The sequence below is a fragment of the Arachis ipaensis genome, chromosome B04 (assembly GCF_000816755.2).
Source record: "Arachis ipaensis cultivar K30076 chromosome B04, Araip1.1, whole genome shotgun sequence".
In the NCBI taxonomy this organism is placed as follows: domain Eukaryota; kingdom Viridiplantae; phylum Streptophyta; class Magnoliopsida; order Fabales; family Fabaceae; genus Arachis; species Arachis ipaensis.
Genome location: NC_029788.2, coordinates 119,990,233 through 120,005,380, shown reverse-complemented (window position 1 = coordinate 120,005,380; position 15,148 = coordinate 119,990,233). Strand labels below are relative to the sequence as shown.

The 15,148-nt window shown below is 34.5% G+C and overlaps 1 protein-coding gene and 1 long non-coding RNA gene across 2 annotated transcripts; both read right to left on the bottom strand.

The window, feature by feature from the left end:
* Positions 8,695 to 10,082, bottom strand: LOC107635017. Its single transcript, XR_001619092.2, has 2 exons — positions 9,965 to 10,082; positions 8,695 to 9,146 (listed from the first exon to the last, which is right to left on the bottom strand). It is a non-coding gene; the product is annotated as an uncharacterized LOC107635017 (long non-coding RNA).
* On the bottom strand, positions 11,211 to 12,592 carry LOC107637102 (signal peptide peptidase-like 4). The gene is given in 6 exon segments (XM_021122592.1): positions 11,211 to 11,466; positions 11,622 to 11,705; positions 11,914 to 12,043; positions 12,078 to 12,140; positions 12,246 to 12,345; positions 12,390 to 12,592. Coding segments are annotated over 6 exon segments (684 nt in total). The 3' UTR covers positions 11,211 to 11,362.

The following is a 15,148-nucleotide window of genomic DNA, read 5'->3' as shown; positions in this document are numbered from 1 at the left end:
AATGTTATATTAAAAATATTTTAGAGAACATATTATAAATAGATTTTGAATTTATTTATTTTTAAAAAAGACATAGGTTATTTATATTAGAGTTATACAAAACTCCTTTTTTTTTCGATTTGCATTAATGGCTACACTTTGTCTTTTCTTGCGATTTTTTTGTTTGTAAATAATGAAAAAAAATAAATGAATGAGAATGAAAAACATATAAAAATGTTATATTAAATTTAAGGAATTTTTGATAATTAGTATAAGAGATTAAAAAATGAAGAGTAGTAAGAGTCATAATATGTATAAGTTGTAGAATTTGAATATTTGTAACTGAAATTTTTTATAATAATTATTATTATGACACTTTTAATGTATGTTTATTACATTTAATTAGTACTTGATGTTTCAATTGAATAATAATAGATAAGAATTTTTTGTTTTAATTTTTATAAAATATTTTACTAAATAGTGATTGGTTGATTTTCATCTAGCAATTTTGAGTATTAACCAGCTCAGGAGCCAACTCGAGCTCGACTCATTAATAGTTCGATAAGTTGAAATCGTGAGCTGGTGAGCCGAGCTTGAGCTTAAATTTAAACTCATAAATTAAATGAGTCGAACTTGAGCTTGAATAAACTCAGCTCATTAGCTCGTGAACTGACTCGAATATATGCCGCGTAATACATATTGATCTTTTCACTTTAGTAATTAAAAAAATTAATCTTGATATATTGTCTATAAAAATAATTTATAGATGTATTTAATTACATAATACTATGTCAAAAAAATTATGTTTTATATTAACTGTATGAAAATGATTAAAAAACGAATATAATTAAACGATTATATAAAATATTTTACACTATTATAACTAGATAAAAATTAAATTCTTTTTAAAAATCTTAATATATGCATTTCACACAACTATTTAGAAGTCTTACCATAAAAATGTCGAGTTTAAGACTTTATCATAGCTTTGAAGGAGCTGAATCCACTTTAATTTGTATTATTGTTTCAACAATGCAAGAAAATAAAACAGCTGCACTTTAGGGTTTAGGGTTTAGGGTTTATGCACTCCTCAAGTCATAAACTAATAAAAGTTAGAACTAAAGAAAAATCATTATTTAAGCTAGTATTATATTTAAAAATAATATCTATTGTTAAAATCTTTTCCATATGGTAACAATACGGTTTTTTAGGGAGTTAAGCTTCAAAATAGTCCCTGAATTTGCACTCGAGCCTCAAAATGTCTCAAAATGATCCCTGAAATTAATAGTTCCTCAAATTCGTCCCCAAAATTACACTTCGAGATTCATAATAGTCCCTAAATTATTTTTCGTTCATTGGAACCTTAAAACGACGTCGTTTTAAACAAAAAAAAATTGTACCGTAGACCTCAATTCAAAAAAAAAAAGGTGTAGCCTAGAACCAACCCCCCTCCCAATTTCCAATCTGATCCATCCCCATCCCCATTCCCAACCTTCTCCTTCTCCTTCTCCTTCTCCTTCTCCACACTATTATAATTAGATAAAAATGAAATTCTTTTTAAAAATCTTAATATATGCATTTCACACAACTATTTAGAAGTCTTACCATAATTGTCGAGTTTAAGACTTTGTCATAGCTTTGGAGGAGTTGAATCCACTTTAACTTGTATTATTGTTTCAGCAATGCAAGGAAATAAAACAGCTGCACTCCTCAAGTCATAAACTAATAAAAGTCAGAACTAAAGAAAAATCATTCTTTAAGCCTGTATTATATTTAAAAATAATATCTGTTGTTAAAATCTTTTTCATATGGTAACAATACGATTTTTTAGGGGGGTTTAAAGCTTTTCCTGCCCCTAGTTTTACAAGTCCTTGAATTGAAGTTTTTAATTATGGGAAAAAGTCCTTGACTTGAATATAAGTAATATTTCTAAAAGGATAATTTTTTTAATGAAATTATTATCTATACAAATTGAAAGGGGTATGGAGGATCACCGGTGGATATGAAATCTTGGATGTGGGTTTTGGGTACTTCCTTGTTAAATTTGATCGCATGGACGATCGAGAGAAGGTTTTACTAGGGGGGCCATGGATGTTTCAAGGACGATTTCGATTAACTTTATCTTTCGAGGACCAAAATAGAGATCGGGGTATCTTTCATGGACGATTTTGGCTATTTACTAGGGTAGCGTTTGTTTTGAGGTACTGAGACAGAGACTGAGAGACTGAGACTCAGTCTCAGTATCGTGTTTGTTAGTTTAGAGACTGGTACTAAAATTTCTGTCTCTGTCTCTAAAATTTCAGTATTTCAGTACCTCCAAAAAGTAGGGACACAGGGGACTGAAATTTTTAGAGATGGAGACTGAAACTTTAATAAAATTTTATACCTAAAATACTTTCATTTCAATTAATTAATTCCAATTTTACCCTTTGTACAAATTAGATTAGAGTTTTATTCTTGTTTCAATTCCTGTCTCTCATTTTACACCAAACAGAATATTAAGATTTATTTCAATCCCTGTATCTTAGTCTCTGTCTCTCAGTCTCAGTCTTTCCGTCTCTGTCTCTCCACCAAACGCTACCTGTGTGTTGGAAAGCAAGCATGAGTTTTATGAAGCGTGAACTCCACGCACACACAAAGCTCGTGGCCGACCCACCAAACCCAAAAGCGTGAATTAGCGAAAATTCTAGTTCAACGGTTACCACGCGGTATTTTCTTCAAATTAAAAATAAAAAATTTATTTTCATAAAATTATGAGTAATTATCTTGATTAATTACTAAAACTTTTAAAATTTTAAAAGATTAAAATATTTAATATTAAAAATTTAGGAGACTGATGTAAATTACTCTAAAATTATGATTAAAAAACTTCGCATTTTGCAACAAGAACTATTACCATTCTCTCTCTCTCTTTTCACCACCCGAACTCCAATTCTTCATCTTTTATATGCTGTACCTTCTCTTCCTCCATTTTCTCTTCAAAAGATGTCAATTTATTTCCTCCTAACAGAATAATAGAACAGAATAACAGAAGTTTGTTAGAGTCACTTAGCAATTAGTTAGCAACTAATTAGTGGTAACAGGTGCAGCAAGTCACGTGTCTCAACATATGTATATAAACTCTTATCAGCTGTAACTGCTACACAATAATCACATTCTAATTCTCTTATTCATTCATCTAAGCTTCATCTCTCTCTCTCTCTCACACAACACTCTGAGTTACCGATACCATTTCATGGTATCAGAGCTCTAGGGTTCAATGGCAGAAACGTCTCAAGCCAAGGCTATTCCACCACCAGTAAGTGGAAGCATTGCAATAAATCAACCAGCAGCAGTGGTGCACAATTTTTCAATTCCGATTTCAATCAAGTTAGATGAGGAAAACTATTTTCCTTGGAAGGATCAAGCTGAAGCCTCCATCAAAGCTCATGAGCTTGTGGATTTCATCAATGGAGTGAATGTTCCAACACAATTTCGATCAGAAGAAGATAAAAGAAATGGCATAGTAACTGCAGAATTCAAGATCTGGAAGAGGCAAGATTCTTTCTTGAAAACCTGGCTCCTAGCCTCAATGACTCCGTCATTTGCAGCAAGAATGGTAGGATGTACAACCTCTCATCAGATCTGGCAGAGACTTCAGGGCTTTTTCGCTGCACAAATGAAAGCCAAGGTCAGGCAATTGAGAGCAAAGCTCAGCAACACAAAGAAAGAAGGTACAATGGAAAATTACTTGTTAGAAATAAAGAAAATTGTGGATGCATTAGTGTCAGTAGGAGCTCAAATTGATGAATTAGCACATGTTGAAGCCATTCTTGAAGGCCTCTCTGAAGAATATAGCTCCTTTATCACATCAATCAACACTAGAGACACGCCTCTTCAAATTGGAGCGTTAGAAGCAATGCTGATGGCACAAGAAGAATGGTTAGAGAAATTCAAGAAAGCAGAACCAATGATGGCAAATGTTGCACAGTTTCATCCGTCTCAACAGCGCAGATACAATTCTGAATCTATCTATGGTGATAGAGAAGGATATAGGAATTTTTCAAGCAATAGAGGCAGTTTCTTGCAAAGAGGATGAGGAAATGGCAGAATGAACTCTGGTCGAGCAAATCCGCGACGAGGAAGAGGAAACTATGGCAGCTATGGAAGAAATTATGATAGAATAGTCTGTCAAGTATGCGACAAGGCAGGTCACAGTGCTCGTGATTGCTGGTATAGATACAATAATCAGAACAGTAGTGGAGGTGGAAGCACTCAGTCAACTGGCAAAACTAGTGCTAATATTGCTACGAGCAACATTCCTCTAGATCAAGCAACAGTTTATAATCCAAATTGGTACCCGGATTCTGGTGCAACACACCACATGACTCCTGACAGAAGCAACTTCTCTGAATTTACATGCTACAATGGCAATGAGCAAGTAATTGTGGGTGATGGTAATGCCTTACAAATATCTAATATTGGAAGTTCCGTCTTAAAACCATTTTCTTCAAAGCACGTTTTTACGCTAAACAAATTGCTACACGTTCCTGAACTCACGAAGAATCTTTTAAGTGTTCATCAATTCGTTTGTGATAATAATGTATGGCTTGAATTTCATCCTAACAAGTGTTTGGTGAAATGTCAGGATTCCAAGGAGACGCTCCTCCAAGGAACTGTTAAGCAGGGTCTATATAGTTTTGGCCAAGCTAAAGCACAAAGCCTAAGCCCAGCTGCACTCACTGCCCATGTGCAGAAATTATCCAACTTCAAGCTGTGGCACAGGAGATTAGGTCACCCTTCTTCTCAAATTCTGTCCAAGATTCTTAATAATTGTAAAATACCCTATCAAATTCCCTCATCACTTTGTAGCTCTTGCTGTATGTGGAAATCCCAACAGCTTCCTTTCCCCACTTCTTCCTCAACTTTTTCTGCGCCTTTAGAATTGTTGTACACAGACATTTGGGGTCCCTCCCCTGTCCCTTCAATAAATGGCTCACGTTATTACATTCACTTTATTGATGCATTTTCCAAATTTACATGGATTTATATTCTTCAAAGTAGATCACAAATTTTTTCTGTCTTCCTTGCTTTTAAGAAAATGGTGGAACTCCAATTAGGTACTAGGATAAAAGCATTACAATCTGATAATGCAAAAGAATTTTTGTGTTTATCTAACTACTTGAGGTCTGAAGGAATTGTGCATAGGTTCTCTTGTCCACACGTTCACCAACAGAATGGTGTAGCAGAAAGAAAGCACAAGCACATCACAACCATGGGGCTCACATTGTTGGCAGAAGCAGCAGTGCCTGTTCAGTATTGGCCTGATGCCTTCATGACTGCTGCAACCTTAATAAACCTACTGCCTACACCAATGTTAAATTTCCAATTTCCAAGCTGTAAATTGTTTGGCAAAGTTTCCTCTCTTCAAATGGTGAAGGTATTTGGCTGCTTATGCTTCCCTAACACTCGCCCTTACAACAAACACAAGCTGCAATTCAGGTCTGAGCCCTGTGTCTATCTTGGCCCAGCAATTCACCACAAGGGGTTCAAATGCCTCAAAACAGATGGCAAGATTCTTATCACAAGAAATGTCACATTTCAAGAATATCATTTTCCCTTCAAAGACCCAACTCTTGGCTTTACTCCTCGTTCATTACCTTCTCCAGAATCACCTTTATCCTCTACCCTCCCAACTATCCCTCTCATTCATTCCACCTTGCCTAGTTCAGTTCCTCCTCACCAATCTATTAACTCAGATCCCCAATCTATAGATTTGGCCTATCAAGTCAGCAATTCACATGCCAACACCACTAATTCCATCAACCCTTCAAGACCTGCAGCTGTCTCCACACTCTCTGCACTATCTAACACTCATTCCATGACTACCCGTGCCAAGAACGGTATCACCAAACCAAAACTCTTCAATTCTAAACTACACTCCAAGAAGCCATGACAATACCACATTGGCGACAAGCAATGGAAGACGAATATGCAGCATTGATGAAGAACAGTACCTGGCAGCTCACTGCTCTGCCTCCGAACAGACGTGCAATTGGTAGCAAATGGGTGTTTCGTGTTAAACAGAATCCAGATGGTTCCATCAACAAATTTAAAGCCCGACTTGTTGCTCAGGGCTTCAATCAAAGGCCAGGCATAGACTTCAAGGAGACCTTTAGCCCTGTTGTCAAGCCAGCCACTATTCGGGTTATTCTCACTCTAGCATTGCAAAATCACTGGCCCCTAACTCAACTTGATGTGAATAATGCATTCTTGAATGGGAGCCTGCAAGAAGAAGTATATATGAGACAGCCGCAAGGCTTTGAAATTGGTGGCTCGGAGGTTGTGTGCAAACTAACTAGGTCGCTTTATGGTCTAAAGCAGGCACCCAGATCCTGGTTTAATACTCTAAGGGCAGCATTATACACTTTGGGATTCTCCTCTACCAAATCAGATGTCTCCCTGTTCTTCAAACACACCAGTGAAGCCATAGTGTTCCTCCTTGTGTATGTGGACGATATTATCGTCACTGGAACTTCAAAAGAGGCCATTGCCAAATTAGTGCAACAACTTCACTCTAAGTTCTCACTTCGAGATATGGGAGAATTAAAGTATTTTTTGGGCATTGAAGTCACTCGAACATCTTGTGGGGGCCTACTACTGTCCCAGACGAAGTACATTAATAATTTGCTAAAGAAGGCTAACATGGGAGACTCTAAGGCTGCTGCTACCCCTATGACTTCTAACTTGAAGTTGACATCCACAGATGGTGTGCCATTTGAGCATGTGAGCCTGTACAGATCTGTTGTTGGAAGCCTCCAATACCTCACTGTCACCAGGCCTGAAATTGCGTTCTGCGTCAACAAAGTCTGCCAATTTATGCAAACTCCGCTGGACAAGCATTGGAAGGCGGTAAAGCGTATCTTCAGGTATCTGCAAGGCACAAGGACCATGGGGCTTCATCTGCGCAAACCTACTGAGTTGATCCTTACAGGATATACTGACTCTGATTGGGCCTCAGACATTGAGGATCGCAAATCCACTGCTGGCTATTGTGTCATGTTTGGGCCGAACCCTGTTTCTTGGTGCTCAAAGAAGCAGGCTGCAGTATCTCGTTCCAGCACAGAGGCTGAGTACCGTGGCATTGCCAATGTGGTAGCCGAGCTGCTCTGGATTCGAAATCTACTTGGTGAAATTCACATTCTTGTACCTACCCCCAAAGTGTATTGTGACAATGCAGGTGCTGTGTTAATGTCCGCAAATCCTGTGCTTCATTCTCGCTCAAAGCATTTTGAGATTGATCTCCATTTGGTGCGAGACCATGTAGCCAAAGGGCGAGTCCAGATTCATCATATCCCTGGAGATGCTCAAATTGCCGATGTCATGACTAAGGCAGTAAGCTCCTCACGGTTTGCAACTTTTCGATCCAAACTCAAGATTGAGCAACCTCAATCGTTGAGTTTGAGGGGGGATGACAGGATAATAGAACAGAATAACAGAAGTTTGTTAGAATCACTTAGCAATTAGTTAGCAACTAATTAGTGGTAACAGGTGCAGCAAGTCACATGTCTCAACATATGTATATAAACTCTTATCAGCTGTAACTGCTACACAATAATCACATTCTCATTCTCTTATTCATTCATCTAAGCTTCATCTCTCTCTCTCTCACACACAACACTCTGAGTTACCGATACCATTTCACCTCCAATTGAAAATGCAAAAGTACAGCATGAGGGAGCAAGAAATGTAAAGGAAACACATTAAGAAAACGCCAGAGTTTAAGGGCTCCAACACAAGACAAATTACATAAAGCGCTAAGCAACTAGCAAAATTATGTATGATAAATGCAGTTGAATGAAAACTACATGATAGACAATCAAAAGCTACTCTTCTTAGGTAAAACATCACTTTTTCTTTGATGGATGTCATTCGATCAATAGAGTAAACTAAAGTACTAATGTTTGATCTGATTTAGCTAAGCACAAGTTTAATGTTTTATCTAGGTCTCATAAAGATGAGGAATAAAGATATATTCATGATGGTAAAACATAACGATTAGGTGGGAAAGTGAGATTATTGGTTAGTCCAAGATACCAAAAAGTTGGCATTCCATTGCCCTTGTTTCATTGGTTATGTTTTCTTAAATTTTCAGATATCAAAAAGTTGGATCTATCCGCCCTTGAATGACACTGCGATGTGATGGCTGAAATCTGAATGTTTCAGATAATTTATTCATTAATTTGATTTGATCTTGATGTTACTTTTTTACTTTATATTCCTGCAAATTACTGTTCTAATTATTTAGTGTCAAATTATTTTTGTTCCATTTTATTTAATTGGTTTAAAGTGACAGTAATGCTTTATTGTGTTTTGAAGTGTTTACTCTTGCAAGTGTTCTGTCATATAAAAAGTAAAACACGGTTTGGAAGATACTATTTACATATCAAAATTAAACTATACTTTTTTTTGGAATTAATGAGAAAAAAAAGCATAATAATTAATAAGGCTTTCCTTAGCATATGATTATAAAATGTAACTCGAAAACCTTGTTTGTCAGCATGAAATTTTAAGCTTTCATTTTTCTAAACGCTAACAAATCATTAAAAGGAAATAACAAAATATAGACGCTTGACAAATTTATATTGAAACTATTTTATAAATGTAGCTTGAGAAATTAATTTCAAAAGTGAAGAACATTCAGGGCTATGTTATTTTAAAACTATTGTATAACTATCTGCGATTGAATAAGTAATTCTGTCAATAAATTTACAATACTGCAAAAAATTAATAAAAATTAATGAACTGATTCTACATGTCTGATAGTATCCAACAGAATCAGCTATAGCTAATTTGGACAAACCAACCAATAACACTGCGTAAATGAAGCACAAGAAGCAACATTCAAAATACTAAATGTGGGTTTGGTTTTGGCCGATTGCGACAAATAAATATGTACCGGCAAGAAAATTTACATAGGAAAAAATATATCTTAGTTCTATGCTCCCACAATGTTTATATACGCTATAAGATCACTTTGTATCAAATCAGTGTTAAAGCTAACACCCCTATGTTTATCAGCTTGTTAAGTCCTTCATGTGAAGAAGTGCTGCCACTTAGTTCTCCAGCATTCACATATTGACTTCTTCCAGTGCCAGTATTTGCAGACACATTAACTGACCAACCATCTATGTAAAACAAATTTTAAGGCTGAATAAGCATTACAATAATAACTAACATAGCCCCATGCAACGAAAAATACAGCTAACTTTATCATGGCATTCTATAATTCTCATTCTTTCCACCAGAAATTAATTAAAAGAAAAGTTTCAATTAGTTAGCAATAAAGGTTTCATTTGAACTACAACCGCTAACAGATACATTATACTTAGGCCTTAAGCTATGGCTACAAGACATTGTGGGCTTTTAAGAACAAGAAAATTTCTTGGTTGGAATGGAAAACGAACAACTTAGGAGCTTCACGGAAAAATAATGAAAATAAGGGAATACAACTAAATGTCAGCGAAAAAAAAAAAATAAGGTTCAAGTTCACATAACATCAGCTATCAAGCAAGTATTATTGGATCTGAATGAAACAGATCACTGAAGACAGCAAAAAAAAGGGCACAAATGTCACTTTAAGCTTCTGTGATTTCAGAATTGACATTAAGGATATGAATAAAAACACATCGGACCCAAACACAAATCATAAAGAAACAAATATGAAAACTCACGAATACACACAAGCAACTTGAAAAGGAGGAGGAGGAGGATTTTGTTGGTGGAGGCACACGCACACACAACATTCACATACAAAGGAACTGGATTTCCTTATATGATACTTCACTATCACATCTAATTAGATTATAGGGGAAAGCCATCAAAGCATCATTGAGTTCTGTTCACCATTTTCATCTACATTCCATAAGTGAGATTTCAAGATATAGATTTAACATATGCAAATTATGGTCTAACAGAGATAAAATAGTTTGGAGCAAAAGGCTACCTTTGTAACCCAGAACAGTTGCACACCTACAGCACCATTGACAAGATCCCTCTTCATCCTAGCGTTCTGCACCAACTGCTTAACACCAATGTAGACTCCTCCTATGGCAACAAAGCTACACTGCATGAAAAATAAACAAAAATTCACTATGAGATTAGGTAAATCTGAGAAAGGAAAGTAATAGTAATAAGATGTCTTACTCCAAGAATGAAGAATACAGCTTCGAGTCTGCTTGGTTTCTCGACAATATTTTGCAAAGATCAGCATCTGTGTAATCAGGAAAGTATACAGGGATAGGCTCCACATAACCCATGTTAGAAGAGTAAAAGGTATCTGGAGAAGTATTGCTGATAAATATTAGACCCACCTCAGGAATCTTCAGCAGATCATAGAGATTAAACAGAAAGGGCCTGCGTCAGAATTCATTATGGGCTAGTTGATTTGGGTTTCTAGTCCATGACCAAAAACTTGTAGATATAGTTTTTTATTTTAAAAAATAAATTGTACAAGTGCAACATCCAATTGAATATTTTTCTAGAAGAAAAAAAAAACAATAACAATAGTTACTCAATATCTAATTGAATCTATTTACAAACTTTATAAGTTAAAGTTGCTAATCGAGAATTTAATTAAATTATAGATACCTAAAATTAATTATTTATGTTTAATTCGATGAAAAATTTGAGTGATACTGTGTTATTGGCATTCACCTCTGAAATCAATAATCAATATTTACAACTTGAGTAAGACTACTTTATTAAGGGTGACTTGGAAGAAAATGACTTAAATGAATAAAACAAGGGACATGAGCCAAGCCTACATTAATGATATTTCATCACAGAATACACTTGGAAAATGAAATTTATTCAACTTCAATTTCAATTTTAGTTATAAGTAACATAACCATAATCTTTCATCTTCATACAACAGTTTTCATTTTCGTTTTCTTTTTCTTTTTCTTTTTTCCCTTGTCACCATCCTCTGCGGGCCTCTTCATTGAGAGTTGACTGTGATGTCTTTTGCCTTATTGCCATTTGCTTGACAAAGACATCATTTTTGGCCACACCCTCATATAAGCAAACTTGCAGAAGATAATTACAAAAGAACACTATGTTCCCTAAGGCAAAAAACAATTGCCAAAGAGGAAGCTCTTAAATCTTCTTACTTCTTATCTCATACCATCTTCTATCTAAGAAAAAAAAAATAAAAAATCTAATCTAACAAAAGTAATAGTATCAGATGTTGATATAACTATAAGTGCATGCTAATAACATGATTTGGTTGAAATTTTTGTTATGACAGTTCCAAATGTTTACATAGTCTCCTAGAGTTTCTATCAGTCTCCTATTAAACGAACACCTATGGTACACTATACTACTATCTCTATTATCACTTCATTCATTGTTGAGACTCTTGGTTATGAGGGCAAGGCATTTCTGGTTCCCCTCTTGTCCATAAAAGATTGAGTTCACCTCTCTTTTTTCCCAATAACAAAAATGTGCCTGCATTTGAAGAAAACCAAGGTTTTAAAAACAATACAAGTTTTTGTAAATCACGATGACAACTCGTAGTAAGAAACATGCATAAAGTTTAACATTAGTTCTCAAAGGTGCCTTCAGCAGCCAGCCGAACATGTTGAAATAACAATTGTACTAACCAAGAGTAAACGGGACGATATAAAGCAATGCTGGTTGACCATGCCCATCCATCAAGTTCAAAGCAACATATGTAATAAGGAGACCTGCAGATCAAAGTTCAAGGAAATGATGTAAAGACACCAAGCAAACAGTGATCTCAATTCTCATCTACATCCTAATTCTGGTCCGAAAGTGAGCCGGCTCAATTTTGTAACAAAGTAAATAAAGTCCAAAAGTTTTTATGAAAAATTACCCTTTGACACATCCTACCAACTAAAGTCATACCAAGAATCAAACATAGAAATAGCATACCTAAACCGTAAGCACTCATTGCCCACATGAAGTATCCAGACCGAAGGTTCCTCTTTGCCAACCAATCATACCTGTAAATTTATCGGTACAATAATTAAGTCCAGAAACCATTGAAATGAGACAAGGGATTCTTTTCATTTATGTAGTGATTAAAGTGTTTAAACTAGAGAAGACGAATATATATGACTTTTGTTACCATCTTCTCCACTCCTATCGCCTCGAGCTACCTGTACAGAAGTGAAAATGTTTCATTAATTCAAGTGGAAGAAACGCATCATGTTTATGAGACCAAAATCGAGCTTAGTAGAGAATGAAACAAAGGGAACACTCACCACTATCATTATGCTCTCATGGAACCACCACTTAGAGACAAATTCCCAGAAGATGTCATATAGAAAGGCGCAACTAAAAAGAACAGTTTCTATTGTTCTTCTATCAGTTTATCTCTATTCTCTGAGATGGTGTCGAGGTGAGACCTCCAGAGAGTAAGACGGCAGCTGGTGCTTGTGTGAGTGGAGGTGGAGAGCTGTTGATCTACTGTTGTAGCGTGTTGGTTGGGAGGGGGAGGGAGGGGAACGAGGAAGTAGATGTTGCCGCGATGGAAGTCAGCGTGGGGAGGAACGATGAGGAGGTTGGAGGGAGAATATTTCTTGAGGATATGGTTAGGATGAGCTCTCATGACGTCAGCAGCGTTGATGGTACGAGTAGTGAGCTCTTCAATTCTGCCATTGGAGTGAACTATACGTATCACGTCCAATGCCCCGCATGGTAGGATGCATGATATGCATCCCCTTATGCTATTCTTTATTATTAAAGGTAAACTCTTGTGTAATTACTTAAAGAAACTCTTAAAAAAAGGCTTGAATCCACTTGTGGGATTAGGCGATATAGATATCAGAGAATAAATTTTAAGGTAAGACTGGTTTTTTCTTAGGTGATCAGGTAAAGTTTAATAGTTCCAAGCTAAACGTACTAAATCAATTAGCTTTCCAAACCAAAGTAGCGGACTTAGCACACGGTGCTTAAAGTTGATGTATGATAAAAAAAAAACCTCCATTTCCTTGGAGAAGAAGATGGGGAAGCTATAAAAGAGAATCTGCGCGCATTTTGGAGAAGAAGATGCAACCGCATAATGTTAAACCAAAATATATATAGAAAAAGAGTTAGCTAGAAAAAGATGCGGGTCACATAAAGAGAAAGAGAGAGAGAGTGAAAGGGAATGGAAATGGGAATGGCCGAATAGTTTTAATTATAATAAAAAATATTGTGTACCACCATATAAAAAAAACAAAAACATTCCCTTCTTATCAGTTATCACCTCTTCTTATCATATCACTACCATCAACTACCAACAACCAGTTATATATGAGAAATGAAAGGACTACGTCGTTGTTTTGGATGGTCATACTCTTGACTGCTGCGAGAAAGTCATACTAGCACTCATTGGCTCATTGCTACCGCCGGCGACCTGCACCCATCAAATGGGTCACCTTCTGTTGCTGCTACAACTTCTACGACCATGAGCCACAGAACCCGTTTATCTCTGTCATCGAATTTCATTGACAAAATCGCTACCAACTTCCTCGAAGTTAGAGGTTAGAACAATGGTATTTGAATTCTGGTGGAAAATTTCTGAAAACAGAATAGAATTATTGATATCACTGATAACTCTGTTATTTAAAAAAAACGAATATAATTAAATGATTATATAAAATATTTTACACTATTATAAATAAATAAAAATTAATTTTTTTAAAAAAATCTTAATATATGCATTTCACACAACTATTTAGAAGTCTTACCATAAAAATGTCGTGTTTCAGACTTTGTCATAGTTTTGGAGGTGTTGAATCCACTTTAACTTATATTATTATTTCAGCAATACAAGAAAATAAAATAGCTGCACTCCTTAAGTTATAAACTAATAAAAATCAGAACTAAAGAAAAATTATTCTTTGAAGCCAGTATTATATTTAAAAATGATAGCTGTTGTTAAAAACTTTTCCATATGGTAACAATATGGTTTTTTAGGGGGTTTGAAGTTTTTCCTACCCCTAGTTTTTATAAGTCCTTAAATTGAAAAACTTTTCCATATGGTAACAATATGGTTTTTTAGGGGGTTTGAAGTTTTTCCTACCCCTAGTTTTTATAAGTCTTTGAATTGAAGTTTTCAATTATGGGAAAAAGTCCTTAGCTTAAACACAAATAATATTTCTAAAAGGATAATTTTTTAATGAAATTATTATCTATACTAACCAATAGTCTTATACTAAGGAATCAAAGATAATTTTTTTAATGGATTAGTAACTTAAATACTTTCCACTAGCAAGAAAGTAAGTGTATGTTTTTAATTCTTCACTAAAAATTAAAATAAAATTTATAAGCACATCAAAAAATAAAATAAATTAACTAAGAATATAAGCATTAGAAAAAATAATATTGACACAACAAACTTCGGCTAAATTTTTTTATTATGGACGAACAGCGTATGCAATCTAATTCTATTGATTTTGTATATATTTCTTTTGTACGAGAATGTGTAATTGGTAAATTTGATTATTTTGCAAAGAAATTTTTAAAATTTTTTTAATATTAAATTGAAAGGTCGACTTTGTTTGTTGTGATTTTGTTTTTTGAAATTCATACATTAGAGATCTGATTTTTGGTTTAAAAAAATTGAAGAGTCCACTTTTTATCCTTTAAAAAAATTAGAAAATTCGAATTCTACATTTTAAATTAAATAATATCATCTTTAAAATTAATATTTTTACAATCTATAATAATAAAAAACACCATTTCCGTCCTAATATAAAAAACAATTTGCGACAAATTTCATATTTAACATATATTATTTGTATTAGAGTAAAGTATTGTTTTTGTCCTAATATTTGGGATAAATTTTAAAGTTGTCCCTAACATTTAAATAGTCCTATTTAAATCCCAAATGTTTTTAAGAATTTGTTAACAAAATTGATACGGATAAAATTGAGACGATTTTAAAACGTTAGGGACTTAAATAGGACGAAAACATTAGGGAACAAAAATGATACATAGAAATAAATTTTAATTTTATCCTTTACGGTACATAGGTACATAGTTATTCAATTATTTTTTAATCATATCTAAGTAAATTACACTTAGTCACATTATTTTCATTCTAAATAAATTTATTTTTTTTATAATTTTACTCTTAAATATTTTTACTCATCGTAAAATGTTTGTAAAATGAATAATT